At 38.3% G+C, this 21,180-nt stretch overlaps 1 protein-coding gene across 4 annotated transcripts in view; it reads right to left on the minus strand.

The window, feature by feature from the left end:
• The window catches only part of LOC126260109 (segmentation protein cap'n'collar), a 426,742-nt gene that overhangs the window by 83,418 nt on the left and 322,144 nt on the right, over positions 1 to 21,180 (minus strand). For all 4 annotated transcript variants that reach the window (XM_049957344.1, XM_049957345.1, XM_049957343.1 and 1 more), the window contains exons 7-8: positions 11,906 to 12,036; positions 1,052 to 1,148 (exon numbers count right to left, since the gene is read on the minus strand). In XM_049957344.1, the coding sequence (XP_049813301.1) occupies positions 1,052 to 1,148; positions 11,906 to 12,036 (228 nt within the window). The remainder of the gene's footprint in view (positions 1 to 1,051; positions 1,149 to 11,905; positions 12,037 to 21,180) is intronic.

The following is a 21,180-nucleotide window of genomic DNA, read 5'->3' on the forward strand; positions in this document are numbered from 1 at the left end:
TTAGAGTTTAAAAAGGGTTGGACAGAAGTTAAAGATGGCCCTCGTTCAGGATGCCCTATGACATGTACTGACAACCCTCACATCAGGAACATAAACAAAATTGTGCATGCCAATCGAAGACTGACTGTCTGAGAGATTGCAGAAGAATGTAACATTTCAGGTGGACTATGTCATGAAAACCTGATGCAGCATCCTGGAATGCATCATGCTGCTGCCAAGTTCGTACCATGGATCATGCGTCAAGACCAGAAAGACCTTTGCTCACAGTCTGTGAAGAGCTTCTGGATCGCACAAAAACGAGAACAAGATGTTCCTTAAGTGAATCATAACTGGTGATGAGATGTAGGTCTATGGTTATGATGTTGAAACCAAGGTTCAATTTTCACAATGTGTCGGGAAAAATTCTCCAAGACCAAAAAAGGTTGTCAGGTCAGGCCAAATGTTGAAGCTTTCTTTGACTTTGAAGGATTACTTTATCACGAATTCGTGCCACAAGGATAAACTGTTAACTGATGGTACTATTGGGATATGCTGTGATGCTTGCAAGAAAATGTGAGATGGAAATGACCTGAAATGTGGCGAGACAATTCATGGCAATAATGCACCTGCACCTTCATCCCTGATGGCGCATGACTATTGCATAAAAAATGAAATCACTGTGCTGCCTCATCCTCTGTCCTCTCCAGACCTGGCCCCTCTGGACTTTTTTTATTTCCCAAGTTGAAAACTCCATTGAAGGGACAAAGATCTGCAATGTCAGACGAGATTAATAAAAATTTGCAGATAGTGCTTCACACGATCCAACAAAAGGGGTATGAAGACTGCTTCCAGAAGTGGAAACAACATTGGGAGTGGTGTATCAGTTATGGAGGAGAGTATTTCGAAGGAGACCATACTCAATAAGTAAAGGGTAAGCATAGAAAAATTTTGTGGACAAAGTTGAGGAATTTTTTAAACAGACCTCATATTTATTGATCACTGGTGAAAGTAACTAAATTATGGCATGAAATTCAAAAGTTTTATTAAACTGTTAGAATAAAATGGTACTTACTGTCATTCATTGCCATGTCCATCAACTGCAAATCTTCATCATTTAGTATGGATGACAAAAATCCCTCTGTTGTCTGACTTATTTCAGTGGTGGTATTCTGAAATGGATAGCAGATATTATTGAAGCACTAACCACTGTCTCAAAAATTACTGATTGCCTTTATATTATTATAAAATTATTTGAGTATTTCTTGGTCTGCAGAAGTTGCAGACAATTTTCTGCTCATTAACAGCAACAGGAAGCAATTCTACACATAAAAACAAGTTTGCAGGTACTGAAGTAATTATTATTACTGACACTGAACTGTCAAGTATGAATAGGGAACATGTAATATGCACTTTTCCATATGCACAGGAAATAGCACACAGTGCTCATGATGGTTTGAAAAAGAGGAATGAAGCAGAGAATGTTGTACTCAGGTTTCTGGTAGAACCACAATCATATAACATCTTGTTAGGATACTCATCTTTATTTACATTTTCAGAAGAGAGTTGATGGTTCTCAGTTACAACACAATGAGGATATCTTAAATATATTGTTCCATATTCTACACTATGTAGAGGAGTGTCTCATAGGTTGGTTGGTCGATTTGGGGGTAGGAAACCAAACAGCGAGGTTGTTGGTCCCATCGGTTTAAGGAACGATGGCGAAGGAAGTTGGCCATGCCGTCTCAGGGGACCATCCCAGCATTCTGGACAAGTCGAGTGTACTAACCACTGCACCACCTCACTCAGTTTTTGTCCCATAGTAGTAACCAGTATACAGTTTGAAAATAATCACAAAAAGTCACTAAAACAGTCTATTAAGATATATATTGCTGTAATGCCAGAAGCTACAAAACAGCCTGCTAATATATGGGTAGTATCAGGAATAATGCAAATATTTTGATGAACTATAAAAATGTAATGGAACAGGGAACACTGAACATTATTTCATTTATGATAAATACATGAAATATTCAAGTGGCAGTTCTATATGACACACTGTTGAAACAATTCACATAAATTGTCCATGAGTTTCAAATTACTGCATGCAGTATCATCACGACACTTTGTTGGAGTGCTTCCCTCGGTAGTTCCAAGTGTGTAGGCTTTAAATAATGGAAAGGATAGACTTTAAGTCAGCCAATATCATCAACAAGGAGAAAAATATTTTTTTAACAAAATTGTGAGCAAATGAAACTACCCATTCTTCCAGTTTCATTCAAAATGAAGAAAGTTATGTACGAGGGTCACTCCAAAAGAAATGCACTCTATTTTTGTAAAAATACAGTTTTCATTTTGCTTGTGTGAAAGTTTTACAATGTGTAGATACATCCTTCCCGCTTGTTTTCAAACTTAGTTCAACCTGTTCCCGTGAGTGACGCCGTCACAGCATGTCTTCAAGACGGCTGCTACACTTGACGTTCGTCAGAAGCAAAGCGCTGTCATAGAATTCCTGTGCTGTGAAAATGAGACAGTGGGAAACATCCACAAGAGGTCGAAAAAGGTGTATGAAGATGCTATTGTCGATCGCAGTACAATTAGTCGGTGGGCAAGCAGGTTACGTGATGAAAGCAGGCACAGCAATATTGAGGATTGTCCTCGCAGCAGCAGGCCTCATGCTGCACACATTCCAGACAATGTGCTGAGAGTTAATGAATTGGTGACTGCTGACAGATGCATCACAGTCAATGAATTGTCACGCTACGTTGGGATAGGGGAAGGAAGTGTTAGCAGAATACTGAAAGTGTTGGCATTAGAAAAGGTTTGTGCCAGGTGGGTTCCCAGGATGTTGACAGTGGCTCACAAAGAAACAAAACTCAGATGGACAACACTGAAACACCCAACTTAACAGTCCTGACCTGGCTCCATGTGACTATCATCTCTTTGAGAAACTGAAAGACTCTCTTCGTGGAACAAGGTTTGAAGATGATGTCTCCCTTGTGCACGCTGCCAAACAGTGGCTCAAACAGGTTGGACCACAACTTTACCGTGTGGGTATACAGGCGCTGGTTCCAAGATGGCCTAAGTCAGTTGAGAGGGATGGAAATTATGTGGAGAAATGAAAATACTGTTCCTAAAGGATGTATTTACACACTGTAATACTTTCAAACATGTAGAATAAAAGATGGATTTAAAAAAAATGGTGTGTGTTTGTTTTGGAGTGACCCTTGTAGCATGTCACAATAATGACTAAATCAAAAAACAACGTTTAATGGCATTTTTTGTTCACAATGTCACTACTTTTTTTATGGATTGGTATTAATAACTTTTGGAAGTCACCAAAGCATCAGAATATTCTTTCCTATGAACCACTTAGTAACATATATTGCCTGAAGTATTAAAAATTAATCCTCCATGGTATTCTCGCTTACAATCCAAGCAGTTAAAGGTATGCTTATTTATTTGCAAGAAGTGTCCTGAGCTTTTTGGTATAACTTTTGAACTAGACATTTTTGTAACTCAAGTAACGCTTTACATCTCTACTCACCAATAATTTGTCTTGCATATAAGTTAACAAAGCCATATTTTTGTGGCTTGGAATTTGTCAACTTTGGCTTCTTATGCAAAGCACATTTATTAAAATCCCTCACTTGCAATCAGCAAAATGCAGTATATTAGTTAATAACATTTCCAAATTTAACAAAAATTCTGTTCCTAGGAAATTTTTATTACATGGGTACTAGGTTGCAGGCTAAGGCATGTTACTGTGCCTAATGCTGGAGACACCATCAGAGGGTATTAAGACTCAGTAGCTTAAAAATTTAAAAAGCTCAGCAAGCAGGTCTATTTATGTTTATGTCCACAACAGTCAGGTCATGACATCATCAGACCATTTCCTAAGATTGCAGAGTAGTGCTGGTGTGTGTTATGGAGCTTGTAGTGTGGAGGAGTTAGCACTGTTTCTTTTATTTAGTACAATATTCACTTCAGTTCTTCATTTCGGTCAAAGTTGTTTTAGTGGTTTTGAATTTCTATGTGCTCCCTGTACATCACAGCATAGTAATTATTGTAGAACTATAGTATCGGTACATCAAATTCAGTGGTTTTCTACTACCAGTGCATGACCTGCTACTGCCAATTTATCAGTGTGCCTTTGTGTTCTTTAACCCTTGCAAGGTGTCTGGGACATCTTTCAGATCCCAAGGCTCATTTAGCTACAAAGAAACAGTTTTGATGTGGATGTACACTTCTTGACCTCCAGATATGCTTTTTAGGATTTTTTTATATAACTGGGTATAATACAATTATAGTGTGATTCATAGTATAATAATTCAAAATTTTTGCAATTGGGTCAGAAAATACCCCAAATAAATAATATGTGATTTTCAATGTTATATTTCAATTTTATCATGAAAAGAAAAACTTGGCAACAATGCATCTTCTGAACTGACATTTATATGTCCATTGTTGTAAACAATTCGTAAAGGATACATACATATCAATGGGTATGAGAAATTCACAGTGAGAAATGGCTTTTCCCTTTTTTTTTCTTTCTTTCTTTTTTTTTTTTTTTAAAAAAAAACGTAAGACATGATATTATATTTTATTTGTCATGGATGATGATATACTTTTTGCAAGGGGCTACAGTCTTAAACAGGCTTCAGCAGGTTTACAAAAGAGTGACAGTAATAATGAATCAATATTTGGAAATGAGAATGCGAGTGATGCTATTGTAGATATGATAGAGGAAGATATACAGGTAGAGATGCAGTGAACATGTGTTAATGCAAAAAGATGATGATGATGATGATGATGATGATGATAACATTCATGAAACTAGTGCACCAACTCTTGTATCTAGAAGTGGGCCGATAATGTATGATGTAGTACCACCTGATGTGCACAAGCAGGTTTCAGGGAATATAATATGTGAAACTGCAGGTATTCCACTTAACCTTAGATCAAAATTAAAGACAAGGGCAGTCTCAGACTTTTTATCACCAATCAGATGCAGAGTGTAATAGTGCTGCATACCAATGACCATGCAGATTACAGTAAAATTCTACACTCCTATCTTCAGCCGTGGACTGTACTTGACTCTACAGAACTGCAGAAGAGCGTAGCGTTCCAAAGGATTGGAAAAGGGCACAGGTCATCCCCGTTTTCAAGAAGGGACGTCGAACAGATGTGAAGAACTATAGACCTATATCTCTAACGTCGATCAGTTGTAGAATTTTGGAACACGTATTATCTTAGAGTATAATGACTTTTCTAGAGACTAGAAATATACTCTGTAGGAATCAGCATGGGTTTTGAAAAAGACGCTCATGTGAAACCCAGCTCGCGGTATTCGTCCACGAGACTCAGAGGGCCATAGACACGGGTTCACAGGTAGATGCCGTGTTTCTTGACTTCCGCAAGGTGTTCGATACAGTTCCTCACAGTCCTTTAATGAACAAAGTAAGAGCATATGGGCTATCAGACCAATTGTGTGATTGGATTGAAGAGTTCCTAGATAACAGAACGCAGCATGTCATTCTCAATGGAGAGAAGTCTTCCGAAGTAAGAGTGATTTCAGGTGTGCTGCAGGGGAGTGTCATAGGACCGTTTCTATTCCCAATATACATAAATGACCTTGTGGATGACATCAGAAGTTCACTGAGGCTTTTTGCAGATGATGCTGTGGTGTATCGAGAGGTTGTAACAATGGAAAATTGTACTGAAATGCAGGACGATCTGCAGCGAATTGACGCATGGTGCAGGGAATGGCAATTGAATCTCAATGTAGACAAGTGTAATGTGCTGCGAATACATAGAAAGATAGATCCCTTATCATTTAGCTACAAAATAGCAGGTCAGCAACTGGAAGCAGTTAATTCCATAAATTATCTGGGAGTACGCATTAGGAGTGATTTAAAATGGAATGATCATATAAAGTTGATCATTGGTAAAGCAGATGCCAGACTGAGATTCATTGGAAGAATCCTAAGGAAATGCAATCCGAAAACAAAGGAAGTAGGTTACAGTACACTTGTTCGCCCACTGCTTGAATACTGCTCGGCAGTGTGGGATCCGTACCAGATAGGGTTGATAAAAGAGATAGAGAAGATCCAACTGAGAGCAGCGCGCTTCTTTACAGGATCATTTAGTAATCGTGAAAGCATCACGGAGATGATAGATAAACTCCAGTGGAAGACTCTGCAGGAGAGACGCTCAATAGCTCAGTACAGGCTTTTGCTAAAGTTTCGAGGACATACCTTCACCGAAGAGTCAAGCAGTATATTGCTCCCTCCTACGTATATCTCGCGAAGAGACCATGAGGATAAAATCAGAGAGATTAGAGCCCACACAGAAACATACCTACAATCCTTCTTTCCACGAACAATACGAGACTGGAATAGAAGGGAGAACCGATAGAGGTACTCACGGTACCCTCCGCCACACACCGTCAGGTGGCTTGCGGAGTATGGATGTAGATGTAAATGTAGATATACTTTGGTCTGCTAATAATAGATGGCTTACCTAAGGCACATGGGAAACCGTTAAATGAATTTTGCTCAGTTGAGTAAGGATTACCTATTTTTCAAGCCATGGAGAGCTTTTCAAGATTAATTAATTACAGTATTGTTACATAGTAAGCAGTATATGAATATTTTGCTTTAAAGTTATTTTTGGAACTGAACAATATATGTTTTCATATTTCAAACAAAGCTAGTACACAATTACAACTTGTATACAAATTAGTTATAGCAAGAAACTATAGAGTTATAATGTCAACATTGTGCATGAGTCTATCAAATAAATAATATATTTTTTTTTTAATATTTTACATTTCATTGCTATAAAGGTGACAGAATCACTTTTGGGGTCAAAAAAGACCTCAGACATATAATACACTTTTCCAGAGCTGACACCATGTGAGGCTTAAGCCAGGTATTATTCCTTCTTTTAGTAGTTCTTCTGTACAGTTGACTGCATGTTCAAGAGATTTTGTAAACGAGGTGCGGCTAGAAAAAAACTGGACTGATGCTGGAAAAAACATTTATTTACAATTATTTACAATTTCATGTTATCTCCTTCAATGTACTCTCCTCCTCGGTCTCTACACCGCTCCATACGAATTTTCCACTGTTCATAGCAATGCTGCAGATCATTTTCGGTAAGTCCATACATTACTTCCGTCGCTTTTTCTTTTACTGCTTCAACAGTCTCAAATCTAGTTCCTTTCAAAGCTGACTTGACTTTAGGGAAAAGAAAAAAGTCACAGGGGGCCAAATCAGGTGAGTAGGGTGGATGATCTAAGATGGGAATGTTGTGTTTTGCCAAAAACGTCTTCACTGACAACGCACTGTGAGCTGGGGCATTGTCTTGGTGAAGGATCCATGACTTTTTTCTCCACAAATCGTTCCGTTTTCTCCGTACTCGCTCACGTAGGGTAGCCAGGACGCTAATGTAGTAATGCTGATTCACTGTTTGTCCCTCTGGTACCCAATCAATGTGCACAATCCCTTTGATGTCAAAAAAAACAATCATCATTGCCTTGAATTTCGATTTTGACATTCGTGCTTTTTTTTGTCGTGGAGAACCAGGAGTTTTCCAATGCATCGATTGGCATTTAGTTTCGGGATCGTAAGTAAAAAACCACGATTCATCGCAAGTAATAACATTTTGTAAGAAGGTGGGATCACTTTCATTGTTTTCCAGGATGTCAGAACAAATCATTCTTCGGCGTTCCTTCTGTTCAATTGTGAGACACTTTGGAACCATTTTTGAACACACTTTGTTCATGTTGAAACTTTCATGAAGAATCTGCCTAACACTTTCCTTGTCAACTCCTGTTAACTCAGACACTGCTCTGATTGTTAAACGGCGATCTTGTCGAACAAGTTTACCGATTTTTTCAATGTTTGCATCAGTTTTTGCTGACAATGGTCTGCCAGTGCGAGTGTCATCACTGGTGTCTTCACGGCCATCTTTAAATCGTTTAAACCACTCAAACACTTTTGTTCGCGATAAACAATCATCGCCGTACACTTGTTGTAACATTACAAACGTTTCACTTGCAGATTTTCCTAGTTTGAAACAAAATTTGATGTTAACACGCTGTTCTTTCTGTACACTCAACATTTTCCGACGCACAGACAAAACGTCAACTACTTAAAACAGACGCCATGGGCAGACTGAGTGCAGGAGGCAGATGAACCTCGAGCAGTAGGCGGAGCAAGAGTCACATGACAGGCCACGCGACTTTCAGCCTTATTGCATTCGTTTTATTGTTTCACCAGTACTAGTCCGGTTTTTTTCTAGCCACACCTCGTACACCTGCTGTGACAAGTGGTAGGTATAGATCCCTTTCAGTGTTCAAATATTCACAAGACTTCTCGGTTTTAACATTGTGTCAATAATGCATCTTCTTATCATTCTGCTGAAGTGATCTTTGACTGTTTTTATCAATGGGATGAAAGCTTTCCTCTAAACTGGTTGTTTTTTGTTAGAAGTTCTAAATCTTTTAGAATATACGCTCTATTTTTCTTTGGTCTTTGTGGCGATAATGTCCAGTAGATGAGACTTTATGTTACTTCAACTTATTAATAAAGTTTTTTACCACTGGATGAATTTTTGGCATGACCTCTCAGATGCGTTTGACTACTTCATACAATGCAAAAACTGCACCACCTATAAGGAGCAACAAGTTATGATTTTCATTTATTTCACTCACTCGTCATCTGTACCCAAATCTAAACAACAATATGATTTAACACATATATAGTTCATAAATGACTCTTCTTACAGTCAATTTCAGCCAAGGTAAATATTTTAACACATGTGTCACTTGATTACTTCAGTATAAACTCATGGGTTAATGGCACAGCAGCTGGTTAATTGATGAAAGTAAGATGCTCTGAATCACCCACGATATTTGAAATTTCAACAATAAAAATACCAATTGCTGCAATAAGAACATTGGTTTTTTTGAGAGTTTGTCAAATTTTAGAGATGATTTCAAAGAGGACATGATAGCAGAACACCCCAATGGAATATGAATTATGAATAAAGCATGTAGTTTTTTTTGTTTTTTTTTTCTCTTCCTCATTGAGGAAAATGTTTAGCCTACTTCTGAAAAAACATAAACACATGGCGACTAGCATTTGTCTCATGATGTAAGGTATCTGTTCAGAAAAAGTCTGTGTATTAAAATAATACCAGATCATTAGTATAAAATTAGTCTCTTAATTACTGCTATAGAAATCTGCCTGTAAAGTAATATCTGAGCTAAACAATGTATAATGTATCTATAACACGTGATACATTCTACATCTGAGAGATATACTCACAACTTGAATGTACAGAACACTGAAACAATAAATTAAAGAAAAGTACACTCACAAGAGAAAGTAGTTTCTGGGTTATATAATAAGAAAAGGTAACTGAAATTAAAGTATGTATCAGACAACAACCTCAATAAGGACATCTACATACTCCACAAGCCAAAACACAGTACATGGCACACGGTACCTTGTCCAATTGCTAGTCATTCTCTGTCCAGTTCCACTTGCATATTGAATATGAAAAAAACAGCTGTCTAAATACCTCCATATAAGCACTAATTCCTCTTATCTGGTCTTCACAGTCCTGGCACAAAATGTACATTGGTGGCAGTGGAATCATGCAGCAGTCTGTTGCAAATTCTGGTTCTCTGAGCTTTCTCAGTACAATGTTTTATGGAAAGGACATCATCTTACCTTCGAGGATTCCCATTTGAGTTCACTGATCATTTTGATACCACTTTTGATATCTTCCTTTAATCTGACATGGCGGGGACACTCAAGCAGTATTCAACAATGGGTCACACAAGTGTTCTATATGCTGTCTCCTTTATAAATTAGCTACAGTTTCCTATAATTATGTCAATAAACTGACCTTAGTTCCATTTATACTTCTTTTCATCAGTTTTATGCCTAGATATGTAATTGCTATAACTGTGACAAGCAGCACACGATTAATACTGTGTTTTATAGCAAGCTTCCATTTAACACAAAATAGAAATTCTGTCTAAGTCATCCTGTATCTTCCTACAGTAACTTGGAAATGGCTTTTAGCACCATATAGCTTGAAATCCGGCCACAGCACGTGACTGAAGCATGTGCTGATGTTACGGGCCATAAACATGCTTTATTTGGAGTGGACTTTATTTGGAGTGGACTGAACACCACTTATATTACAACCAGTAGTGAGACTATATATGGAAAAGGGTTTGGTCACAGGCACAAGTTGTTGGCTAGCAACTCATGGAAATATAACCACTAGATGTTGCTGGACACTCATTATTTTGAAATTACTGGTTTGTTCCTTCAGAGATAACAAAAATTATGGAAAGTTGATGATTTCTGAAAGGGACAAATGAAGAGGGGGACGTTTATTCCAAGTTAATAGTTCAGAGAAATTTTCCAACACTAGGGAATTGCCCTGTTGTATTAAAACCATTAACTAAGATTCATTATATTATTATTTTTTATCCCCCAAACATATTTTTCCTGGTTTTTCTCTTGCCATTTTCTAAACTGTCACCTGCCTTTTCTAGATGTTATCTTATTACTTTTAATTGATTTTATTGTCCTTATGACATCTGGTTTCTTCTTTCTTCATCAACACTATTTATTTACATTCTTTCTCTTTAGGTTTGTCACTCCACCTATTTTTCTAACAATCAGTTTACCTCTACCTGATAATGTATTATATTCAAATTCATTTCAGCATCAGGATTCACTCCATTCCAAAACATTTCTCACACTCAGTTCTTCAGTTTATAACTTGTACTCTTGTTACATACATGCCTTCTGGCAGTCTCTGTCCTGGACATACTACCCAAACTTTAATATTGTTTACACAGTGAAACAAATAGCTTGTATATAAACACAGTCTTTCATTGCACCAATTCTGTCTGATTGACATGTGACAACTATTTCTACATTTTTTAAAAAGTGGAACACATTCATACACGTTTTCTTTGTTGCTTGAAGAACTGAACAGCTTTCTGCCTTTAATTCAATCAGTATGCAGCAAACAATCTTATGGTATCAACAAAGTGCAGCCACCACTCATATGTGCAAGTGCTCTCTACCTACTCTAAATGAATCTCACTTATATTACTCCTGTCTTTCAACACAGAACAGAATTCACTCAACTCTCACACAGATACTTATTGTCTCTTCAATTGTAATTCCAGGTGGGCTGCAGACTCTATCAGTTTCATTTGCCAGTTACAAACATCATTATTATATCAACAAAAATAAGTAGAAACAATGTTATTTTATCCTGGTGGAATTTTCACTGCTCTACATTCTTACTTGATAATTCCATTTTTAAATGATCTGTATCTTAGATTTCATAAACTAATGCAAGAGGGGATAAATGATCAAACTCTGCAAAAACTGGAACTAAAACCAATTAAACTAACAGCAGTAAGGAAGAAAGTTTCTAAATCTTCACTTCCACTTCAATATTTTTCTCTCTTCACAAATATTCTGAGTGGACAATCAGTAATTTTCACAGCTCTGTCACTCCACTCCCCTTTTTCTGAGCTACTACTGAAGAAACATTTTAATTCCATTATTAAAAATGTCCATTGTTCATGGTTCAGCCAGTTTTTGCAAATTTCCACATTTCTGAATCTTATCTATATTTGTCTACTAGGTAGCCTTTTGATTTTCTTAAGTCAAAATTTAAACTCTGGTATACAAGGTCACATTTTGCACACGATCTTCTCCAAGTTTCTTTGAAGTGGACTGTTTACATTATGTTAACTCACAAAAATGTAGATCTGATATTTTTATTGAATTACTCACAAATAATAACACAGTCAAGGCTGAGAGCATAGCTATCACTGTCATATACTAAGATTTTTAGAATTATCCTCTAAGACTCTTACCTGATAGTACATCATGTCATGTGATGACTCCATTTTATATGATGCAGTAGAGCCTGTATCTCCCATTGGTTCACTGCTGTTTGTCAGGTTCATTGACGCAGCCACGGCAGTTCCAAGGTTTGAATTGCTTCCTGTGCATAAAAGAAAACCATTAACGAACATCACATACACTCAGTGACTCAAAGTGTTATGAATACTAACATCTTATTGTCACAGACATTGCTGTTTGACATCACAGAAAGAAGGAAGGGTGTTAATCAACTATTTAGAGTTCTTGTGGCTGCATAAGTATGTGAATAAAGTATTTAACCCTCCAGTGGGTGTGACTACATATAAAGTGCACCAACCACAAACAACACTGTCTTGTACCATTCCATTGTTGTTTTACAATTATGAGCCCATATCTAATCCCACCCCCCCCCCCCCGCCCCCCATGAACCATGGACCTTGCTGTTGGTGGGGAGGCTTGCGTGCCTCAACGATACAGATAGCCGTACCGTAGGTGCAACCACAACGGAGGGGTATCTGTTGAGAGGCCAGACAAATGTGTGGTTCCTGAAGAGGGGCAGCAGTCTTTTCAGTAGTTGCAGGGGCAACAGTCTGGGTGATTGACTGATCTGGCCTTCTAACATTAACCAAAATGGCCTTGCTGTTCTGGTACTGCGAACGGCTGAAAGCAAGGGAAAACTACAGCCGTAATTTTTCCCGAGGGCATGCAGCTTTACTGTATGATTAAATGATAATGGCGTCCTCTTGGGTAAAATATTCCAGAGGTAAAATAGTCCCCCATTCGGATCTCCGGGAGGGGAATACTCAAGAGGACGTTGTTATCAGGAGAAAGAATACTGGCGTTCTACGGATCGGAGTGTGGAATGTCAGATCCCTTTATCGGGCAGGTAGGTTAGAAAATTTAAAAAGGGAAATGGATAGGTTAAAGTTAGATATAGTGGGAATTAGTGAAGTTCGGTGGCAGGAGGAACAAGACTTTTGGTCAGGTGAATACAGGGTTATAAATACAAAATCAAACAGGGGGAATGCAGGAGTTGGTTTAATAATGAATAAAAAAATAGGAGTGCACGTAAGCTGCTACAAACAGCATAGTGAACGCATTATTGTGGCCAAGATAGACACGAAGCCCACACCTACTACAGTAGTGCAAGTTTATATGCCAACTAGCTCTGCAGATGACGAAGAAATTGAAGAAATGTATGATGAGATAAAAGAAATTATTCAGGTAGTGAAGGGAGACGAAAATTTAATAGTCATGGGTGACTGGAATTCAAGAGTAGGAAAAGGGAGAGAAGGAAACATAGTCGGTGAATATGGATTGGGGCTAAGAAATGAAAGAGGAAGCCGCCTGGTAGAATTTTGCGCAGAGCATAACTTAATCATAGCTAACACTTGGTTTAAGAGTCATGAACGAAGGTTGTATACATGGAAGAACCCTGGAGATACTGAAAGGTATCAGATAGATTATATAATGGTAAGACAGAGGTTTAGGAACCAGGTTTTAAATTGTAAGACATTTCCAGGGGCAGATGAGGACTCTGACCACAATCTATTGGTTATGAACTGTAGACTAAAACTGAAGAAACTGCAAAAAGGTGGGAAATTAAGGAGATGGGACCTGGATAAACGGAAAGAACGAGAGGTTGTACAGAGTATCAGGGAGAGCATAAGGGAACAATTGACAGGAATGGGAGAAAGAAATACAGTAGAAGAAGAATGGGTAGCTTTGAGGGATGAAATAGTGAAGGCAGCAGAGGATCAAATAGGTAAAAAGACGAGGGCTAATAGAAACCCTTGGGTAACAGAAGAAATATTGAATTTAATTGATGAAAGGAGAAAATATAAAAATGCAGTAAATGAAGCAGGCAAAAAGGAATACAAACATCTAAAAAATGAGATCGACAGGAAGTGCAAAATGGCTAAGCAGAGATGGCTAGAGGACAAATGTAAGGATGTAGAGACTTATCTCACTAGGGGTAAGATAGATACTGCCTACAGGAAAATTAAAGAGACCTTTGGAGAAAAGAGAACCACTTGTATGAATATCAAGAGCTCAAATGGAAACCCAGTTCCAAGCAAAGAAGGGAAAGCAAAAAGGTGGAAGGAGTATATAGAGGGTCTATACAAGGGCGATGTACTTGAGGACAATATTATGGAAATGGAAGAGGAAGATGAAATGGGAGATACGATACTGTGTGAAGAGTTTGACTGAGCACTGAAAGACCTGAGTCGAAACAAGGCCCCCGGGGTAGACAACATTCCATTAGAACTGGTGATGGCCTTGGGAGAACCAGTCCTGACAAAACTATACCATCTGGTGAGCAAGATGTACGAGACAGGCAAAATACCCTCAGACTTCAAGAAGAATATAATACTTCCAATCCCAAAGAAAGCAGGTGTTGACAGATGTGAAAATTACTGAACTATCAGTTTAATAAGTCACAGCTGCAAAATACTAATGCGAATTCTTTACAGACAAATAGACAAACTGGTAGAAGCTGACCTCGGGGAAGATCAGTTTGGATTCCGTAGAAATGTGGGAACACGTGAGGCAATACTGACCCTACAACTTATCTTAGAAGAAAGATTAAGAAAAGGCAAACCTACGTTTCTAGCATTTGTAGACTTAGAGAAAGCTTTTGACAATGTTGATTGGAATACTCTCTTTCAAATTCTGAAGGCGGCAGGGGTAAAATACAGGGAGCAAAAGGCTATTTACAATTTGTACAGAAATCAGATGGCAGTTATAAGAGTCGAGGGGTATGAAAGGGAAGCAGTGGTTGAGAAGGGAGTGAGACAGGGTTGTAGCCTATCCCCGATGTTATTCAATCTGTATATTGAGCAAGCAATAAAGGAAACAAAAGAAAAGTTCGGAGTAGGTATTAAAATCCATGGAGAAGAAATAAAAACTTTGAGGTTCGCCGATGACATTGTAATTCTGTCAGAGACAGCAAAGGACTTGGAAGAGCAGTTGAACGGAATGGATGGTGTCTTGAAGGGAGGATATAGGATGAACATCAACAAAAGCAAAACGAGGATAATGGAATGTAGTCGAATTAAGTCGGGTGATGTTGAGGGTATTAGATTAGGAAATGAGACACTTAAAGTTGTAAAGGAGTTTTGCTATTTGGGGAGCAAAATAACTGATGATGGTCGAAGTAGAGAGGATATAAAATGTAGACTGGCAATGGCAAGGAAAGCGTTTCTGAAGAAGAAAAATTTGTTAACATCAAGTATAGATTTAAATGTCAGGAAGTCATTTCTGAAAGTATTTGTATGTAGTGTAGCCATGTATGGGAGTGAAACATGGACGATAACTAGTTTGGACAAGAAGAGAATAGAAGCTTTCGAAATGTGGTGCTACAGAAGAATGCTGAAGATTAGATGGGTAGATAACATAACTAATGAGGAGGTATTGAATAGAATTGGGGAGAAGAGGAGCTTGTGGCGCAACCTGACTAGAAGAAGGGATCGGTTGGTAGGACAAGTTCTGAGACATCGAGGGATCACCAATTTACTATTGGAGGGCAGCGTGGAGGGTAAAAATCGTAGAGGGAGACCAAGAGATGAATGCACTAAGCAGATTCAGAAGGATGTAGGTTGCAGTAGGTACTGGGAGATGAAGATCACAACAACAACAACAATCTAATCCTTAATTACTGCTTCAGCTAACACAGTGATAAGTTTCACTGTTGTACATCCAAGTGAACAGCAGGAATATAAAATAAATAATGAGCCAGGAGGAGAAAAAATTTATGATCCTTGCAAGAAAAGAGACCCAGATTACAAGCTAGCAGCAAAATTACGCAATGAAGAAGCTGCCTATGAGATAATTAGTAACTGAATAAGCATTTGACAGAGATCTGATGGGATTATGCTGATTAATACTCTGAGGGGGTCATTACTGTGGAGTAACACTTGTATGTGGCAACAGAACGATACAATGAAAGTTTATTTTATTATTGTTTAGTTAAACAGTGATTTAGCTCGTATAATCTAAGTTTATTTCCCCATTGTTTAATTTAACCAAGATTAAACAGTGATTTTACTCGTACAGGTTTACCCTGGTAACATAAAGACAATTATTCCTTACATGAGTACAAAGTACACCACACACCCACTTGTGTTGTGAGAATCGGCACACCTGCTCCAGCGTTAAGCAGCTAAGTGAAATCCCAATTTAAAGAGCGTGAATAAATTTAATTATGGCAGACAACAACCACAAAAGCCCTTCTTCACAATAGAAACATGGAATTATTAGATTTTGTTATCAAAAATGGGTAGTTTCATCATATAGTGAAGGTTTTCACGGATGATGTTTACTTTGTTGGCGTCTTAGGCATCATTATATGCCTAAACTTATTTTCTGTCCAGGGAACACTTTCAGAGGCTACCCACATAGGCATTTAAATTCTCTCAGATTTACTGTTTTGAGAATTCAGACCTATACTTCGAATATTTCAATTTTTGTGATTGAAAGAACGAGTGAAGTGTGCATTCAGTCATTCCAGCAGCCGCTGTGTTGTGGTGTCACTTCCAAAGCACACTTAGTCCAAATTAACAGGTGTGCACAAGACTGCAATTACACTACTTTACAACTAACACAAAGAGAGTAGGAATATTATCAGGCAACAGAAGCTACCTTTTGTAGTGGAACACTTCTTTCCCAAGATATCAGCTCCAGAGAAAAATATATGGCTTTGCACATATTAAATTATCCATTCATTCATTTATGATATAGTATAAATGTATCATGAAACTCTGGAGCAAGTAAGAAAAATTCCTGCACAGTTAATGATTGTCAGTTGACCGTTTTTCATTATGACTGCAGCCACTAACACTCAGCATTTTATGTCTTGTTTCTGGATAAGTCCAGAATGAAATTTTTACTGAATGAAATTTTCACTTTACAGTAGAGTGTACACTAAAGTAAAACTTGTTGATAGTAAAATAAGTAAAACTATGAACCTGGTTGTTTTCTTTCACAGGAGATCTGCATTTGAATCCAAATTTGACACACAAGTTTAACTGCATTTTTATCAAAAACCATCACTCAGTTTGTGTGTATAAAGATAAAACCTTATTGCACACTGTTGTTTCTTTTTAACTGCACAGAATTTTTTTTATACAAGTTGCTTAGCACTGTGTGCCAATCCAGGACTTTTTCATGAACAGGTATTTTGAGACAGTAACTGCCAATAATAAGTGACAGTAATATGCACTTTTTTCACTGCAATGTTCTAATCTTAATCACATGTGACATCACATGAGATGGGTGCATGCTGCGTGTGAACACAGGACGAGCTGGCTGCAGTTCACGAAAGAGTTGAATCTAAATGTAAATAAGTTATACACAACTGCAACCAGTCACTTTTTTGAATAATAATGCTTTATTCCATAAACCGGTTTTCAAATCTTTTCAGGTTCATCTTCAGATGGTTTCGGGAGGATCCGGGAAGTTACATCATTGCTGGTAGCAGCATAATGCTGGGTGCTGGTTTGTGACAGTACAGGCGGCTTTTTTCAGATATGTCTGCGTCCATTTTGATGTCCAGAACACTTTCACACGAACTATATTAGTTTACACTTTACCAGCATCCAGCATGTGCTTTACAGGTGATGTTTGATTTGCCCATGGGCTCTGCTGCAGAGGCATCTCCTAGTATACATGACACAGAGGACCCACACACAGCTGCATGATTGGTGGGTGGTAACACTTTTGCATCCATTGAAATGGAAGGCCCATGTGGAGACTGGCCATAAGTCCTTATCTATTTTCCCTGCAAGTAGACAGGTGGCTGTTTGTTCAGCAGGGTCCAAGAAGGCACACAAGGATTGGGGTTTGATAGTTATCGGGAGCTCCAAAGTAAGGAATGTTGTGGATCCCCTTAGGGAAATAGCGTTCAGGCTAAAAAGGAAGCTAATGGGCATCCATTATGTCTGCTGGTGGGCTTCATCCGAAATGTTGAGAAGGCTTTGCCTGTCGTTATCTAGCGTGCAGAGTGCAGTAGTGTACAGGTTATGGTTCATGTTGGAACCAACAATGTCTTTCACTTGGATTCTGAGGCATCCTCAGTTCAGTTCACATAGACAGCTGGCAGAAGTGTTGAAGATGCATTAGGGGCATAATGCTCTGCAGATGTATGTGCCGAGTAAGTGTATTACGGAAGGGCAGGACCCACTGTGGTTTAACAATGAAATTCAGAAAATTCCGAGGAAGCAAATATTGCTGTACTTTTGGTTCAAATGTGAGTACACAAATGATTTCAGGCAAACGTTGGTAGAAAGTCATGCAACTATAAAAAAAAACTGACACAAAATCATGCAGCAAGTATCACTATCATACCTTAGCAAAAGATCTTGTCAAGACCCCAAGAAAATTCTGGTCCTATATAAAATTACTACACGGGTCAAAGGCTTCTATCCAGTCACTCGATCAGTCTCATGTGGAAGTCGAAGATTGCAAAAGTAAAGACGAAGTTTTAAAATTCTCATTTAAGAAATCATTCATGCAGGACAAGCCCACAAATGTACTGTTGTTTGAACATAGCACCAATTCCCAAATGGTGGATATAGTAATAAGCATCCCTGCCATAGAGAAACAACTGGAATAGTTGAAAGCAAGTAAGTCATCTTGACTGGATGGAGTTCCAATTGGTTTTACAAAGAGCACTCTATGACAATTGCTCCTTATTTAGCTTGCATTTATTGTGAATCTATCACCCAGTGCAAAGCCCCAAGCAACTGTAAAAAAGCACACATGACTCCTACATACAAGAAAGGTAAAAGAATGGACATGCAAAAATACAGACCAATATCTTTAACATTGGTTTACAATTCTTCGACATATTCTCAGTTTAAATATAATAAATTTCCTGAAGACAGAAAAGCTTGACCACAAATCAGCAGGGTTGTATAAAGCATCGCTCATGCAAAACTAGCTTGCCCTTTTCTCATATGGTATTCTGTGATCCATGGACAAAGAGCAACAGGTAGATTCTATATTCCTAGATTTCTGGAAAGTATTTGACATGGTGCCCCACTGCAGATTGTTATTGAAGGTAAGAGTACACAGAATAGGTTCAATATATGCAAGTGGCTTGAAGGCTTCTTAAATAACACAACCCAGTACATTGTTCATGATGACAATCATTCATCACAGACAAGGATATTGTCAGAGTGCCCCAGGGAAGTGTGATAGGACTGCTGTTATTTTCTATATACATCAGTGATCTAGCAGACAGGATGCGCAACAATCTGTGGTTGTTTGCTGATAAAACTGTGGTGTACGAGAAGGTGTCATTATTGAGTGACTGTAGGAGGATACAAGGCGACAGACAAAATTTCTAGTTGACAGCTAGCTCTAAATATGGAAAAATCTAAGTTAATGCAGGTGAGTAGGAAAAACAAATCTGTAGTGCTCAAATACAGCATGGCTTGTCTGTCTGTCTTTTTTTTTTTTTTTTTTTTTTTTTTTTTAGGGCGCCAAAACAAACTAGGGTCATATGTGCAAATGTCAAAACTGTTTTGAACATTAGTTTGACCCATTCTTGAGTACTGCTCGAGTGTTTGGGAGACACAACAGGTCAGGTTGAAGGAAAACATCAAAGAAATTCAGAGTTTGGCTACTAGATTTGTTACCGGAAGGTTAGAACAATGTGCAAGTATTGTGGAGATTCTTTGGGAATTGAAATGGGAATCCCTGGAGGAAAGGCACCATTCTTTCTGAGAAACATTACTGAGAAAATTTAGAGAACCAGCATTTGAAGCTGGCTGCAGAACAATTCTATTGCTACCAAACTACTTTTTGCCTATGGATTATGAAGGCAAGATAAGAGAAATTAGGGCTCATATTAAGGCATATAAAGTCATTTTCCCTCACTCTACTTGCAAGTGGAACAGGAAAGGAAACAAGCAGTGGTAGTACAGGGTTCCCTCCACCACATACTGTATGGTGGCTTGTGGAGTATGTATGTAGTTGTAGATGTAGGTACATGGCATCTCCCAAAGATATAAAGGTAGTTAAAACATCATATTAACAATAACATCCAATGAAATATTATTAATACCTTTTTAAAATATGTATTTGGCACATAACATTTAGTGGTAAATGATAGACCCCTATGGACATAATAAATAAGGGCAATAGAAACAAATACTGGCTTAAAAGAACTTTGTAAAATGCCTTCAATAGGAAAATATGACATTACTTCCGAAAATTCTAAATGTTTCACAGACAAAAGTTTCCAAAGATTTTATCAGTATCAGATTCTGAAGAATAATATGGGTGTGGTATCAATGAATTAATAATTATGCTGTATAAAAGTAACTGTATTGTTACAATGTATTTATCAGTACAAAACAGAAAAAGAGAACATAATTAAAACCGTGTGCCGGACTGAGACTGGAACTCAGGACCTTTGCCCTTCATGGGAAGAGCTCTACCAACTGAGATACCCAAGCATGACTCACCACCTGTTCTCTCAGATTTACTTCTGCCAGTACCTTGTCTTCTAACTTCCAAACTTCACAGAAGTTCTCCTGCGAACCTTGCAGGACTGAAGTCTGGGAAGAAAGGACATTGTGGAGACATGGCTTATCCATAGCCAGGGGGATGTTTCCAGAATGAAATTTTGACTCTGCAGTAGATCGTGCACCGATATGAAACTTCCTGGCAAAGTAAAACTGTGTGCTGGACTGGACTTCTCATTCCAGAAACATCCCCCAGATTGTGGCTAAGCAATGTCTCCGCAATGTCCTTTCTCTCCAGGAGTGCTAGTCCTGCATGGTTCACAGGAAAACTTCTGTGATATTTGGAAGGTAGTAGAAAAGGTATTGGCAGAAGTAAAGCTATGAGGACGGGTTGCAAGTCTTGCTTGGATACCTCTGTTGGTAGTGCACTTGCCCACAAAAGGCAAGGGTCCTGACTTTGAGTCTCAGTCCGGCACACAGTTTTACTATGCCAGAAAGTTCCATACCAGCATACACTCTGCTGAACAGTAAAAATTTCATTCTTTAAACATCACCCAGGCAGTAGCTAAACCATGCCTCTGCAATATCCTTTCTTCCAGAAGCGCTAATCCTGCAAGGCTCGCAGGAGAACTTTTGTGGAGTTTGGGACATAGGAGATGAGGTACTGGTGAAAGTAAAGCTATGAGGACAGATTGTGAGTTGTGATTGGGTAGCTCTGTCAGTAGAGCACTTGCCTGCGAAGGGCAATGGTCCTGAGTTTGTATCTCGGTCTGGCACACAGTTTTAATTTGCCA

Source organism: Schistocerca nitens, chromosome 5, assembly GCF_023898315.1.
Source record: "Schistocerca nitens isolate TAMUIC-IGC-003100 chromosome 5, iqSchNite1.1, whole genome shotgun sequence".
NCBI lineage: Eukaryota > Metazoa > Arthropoda > Insecta > Orthoptera > Acrididae > Schistocerca > Schistocerca nitens.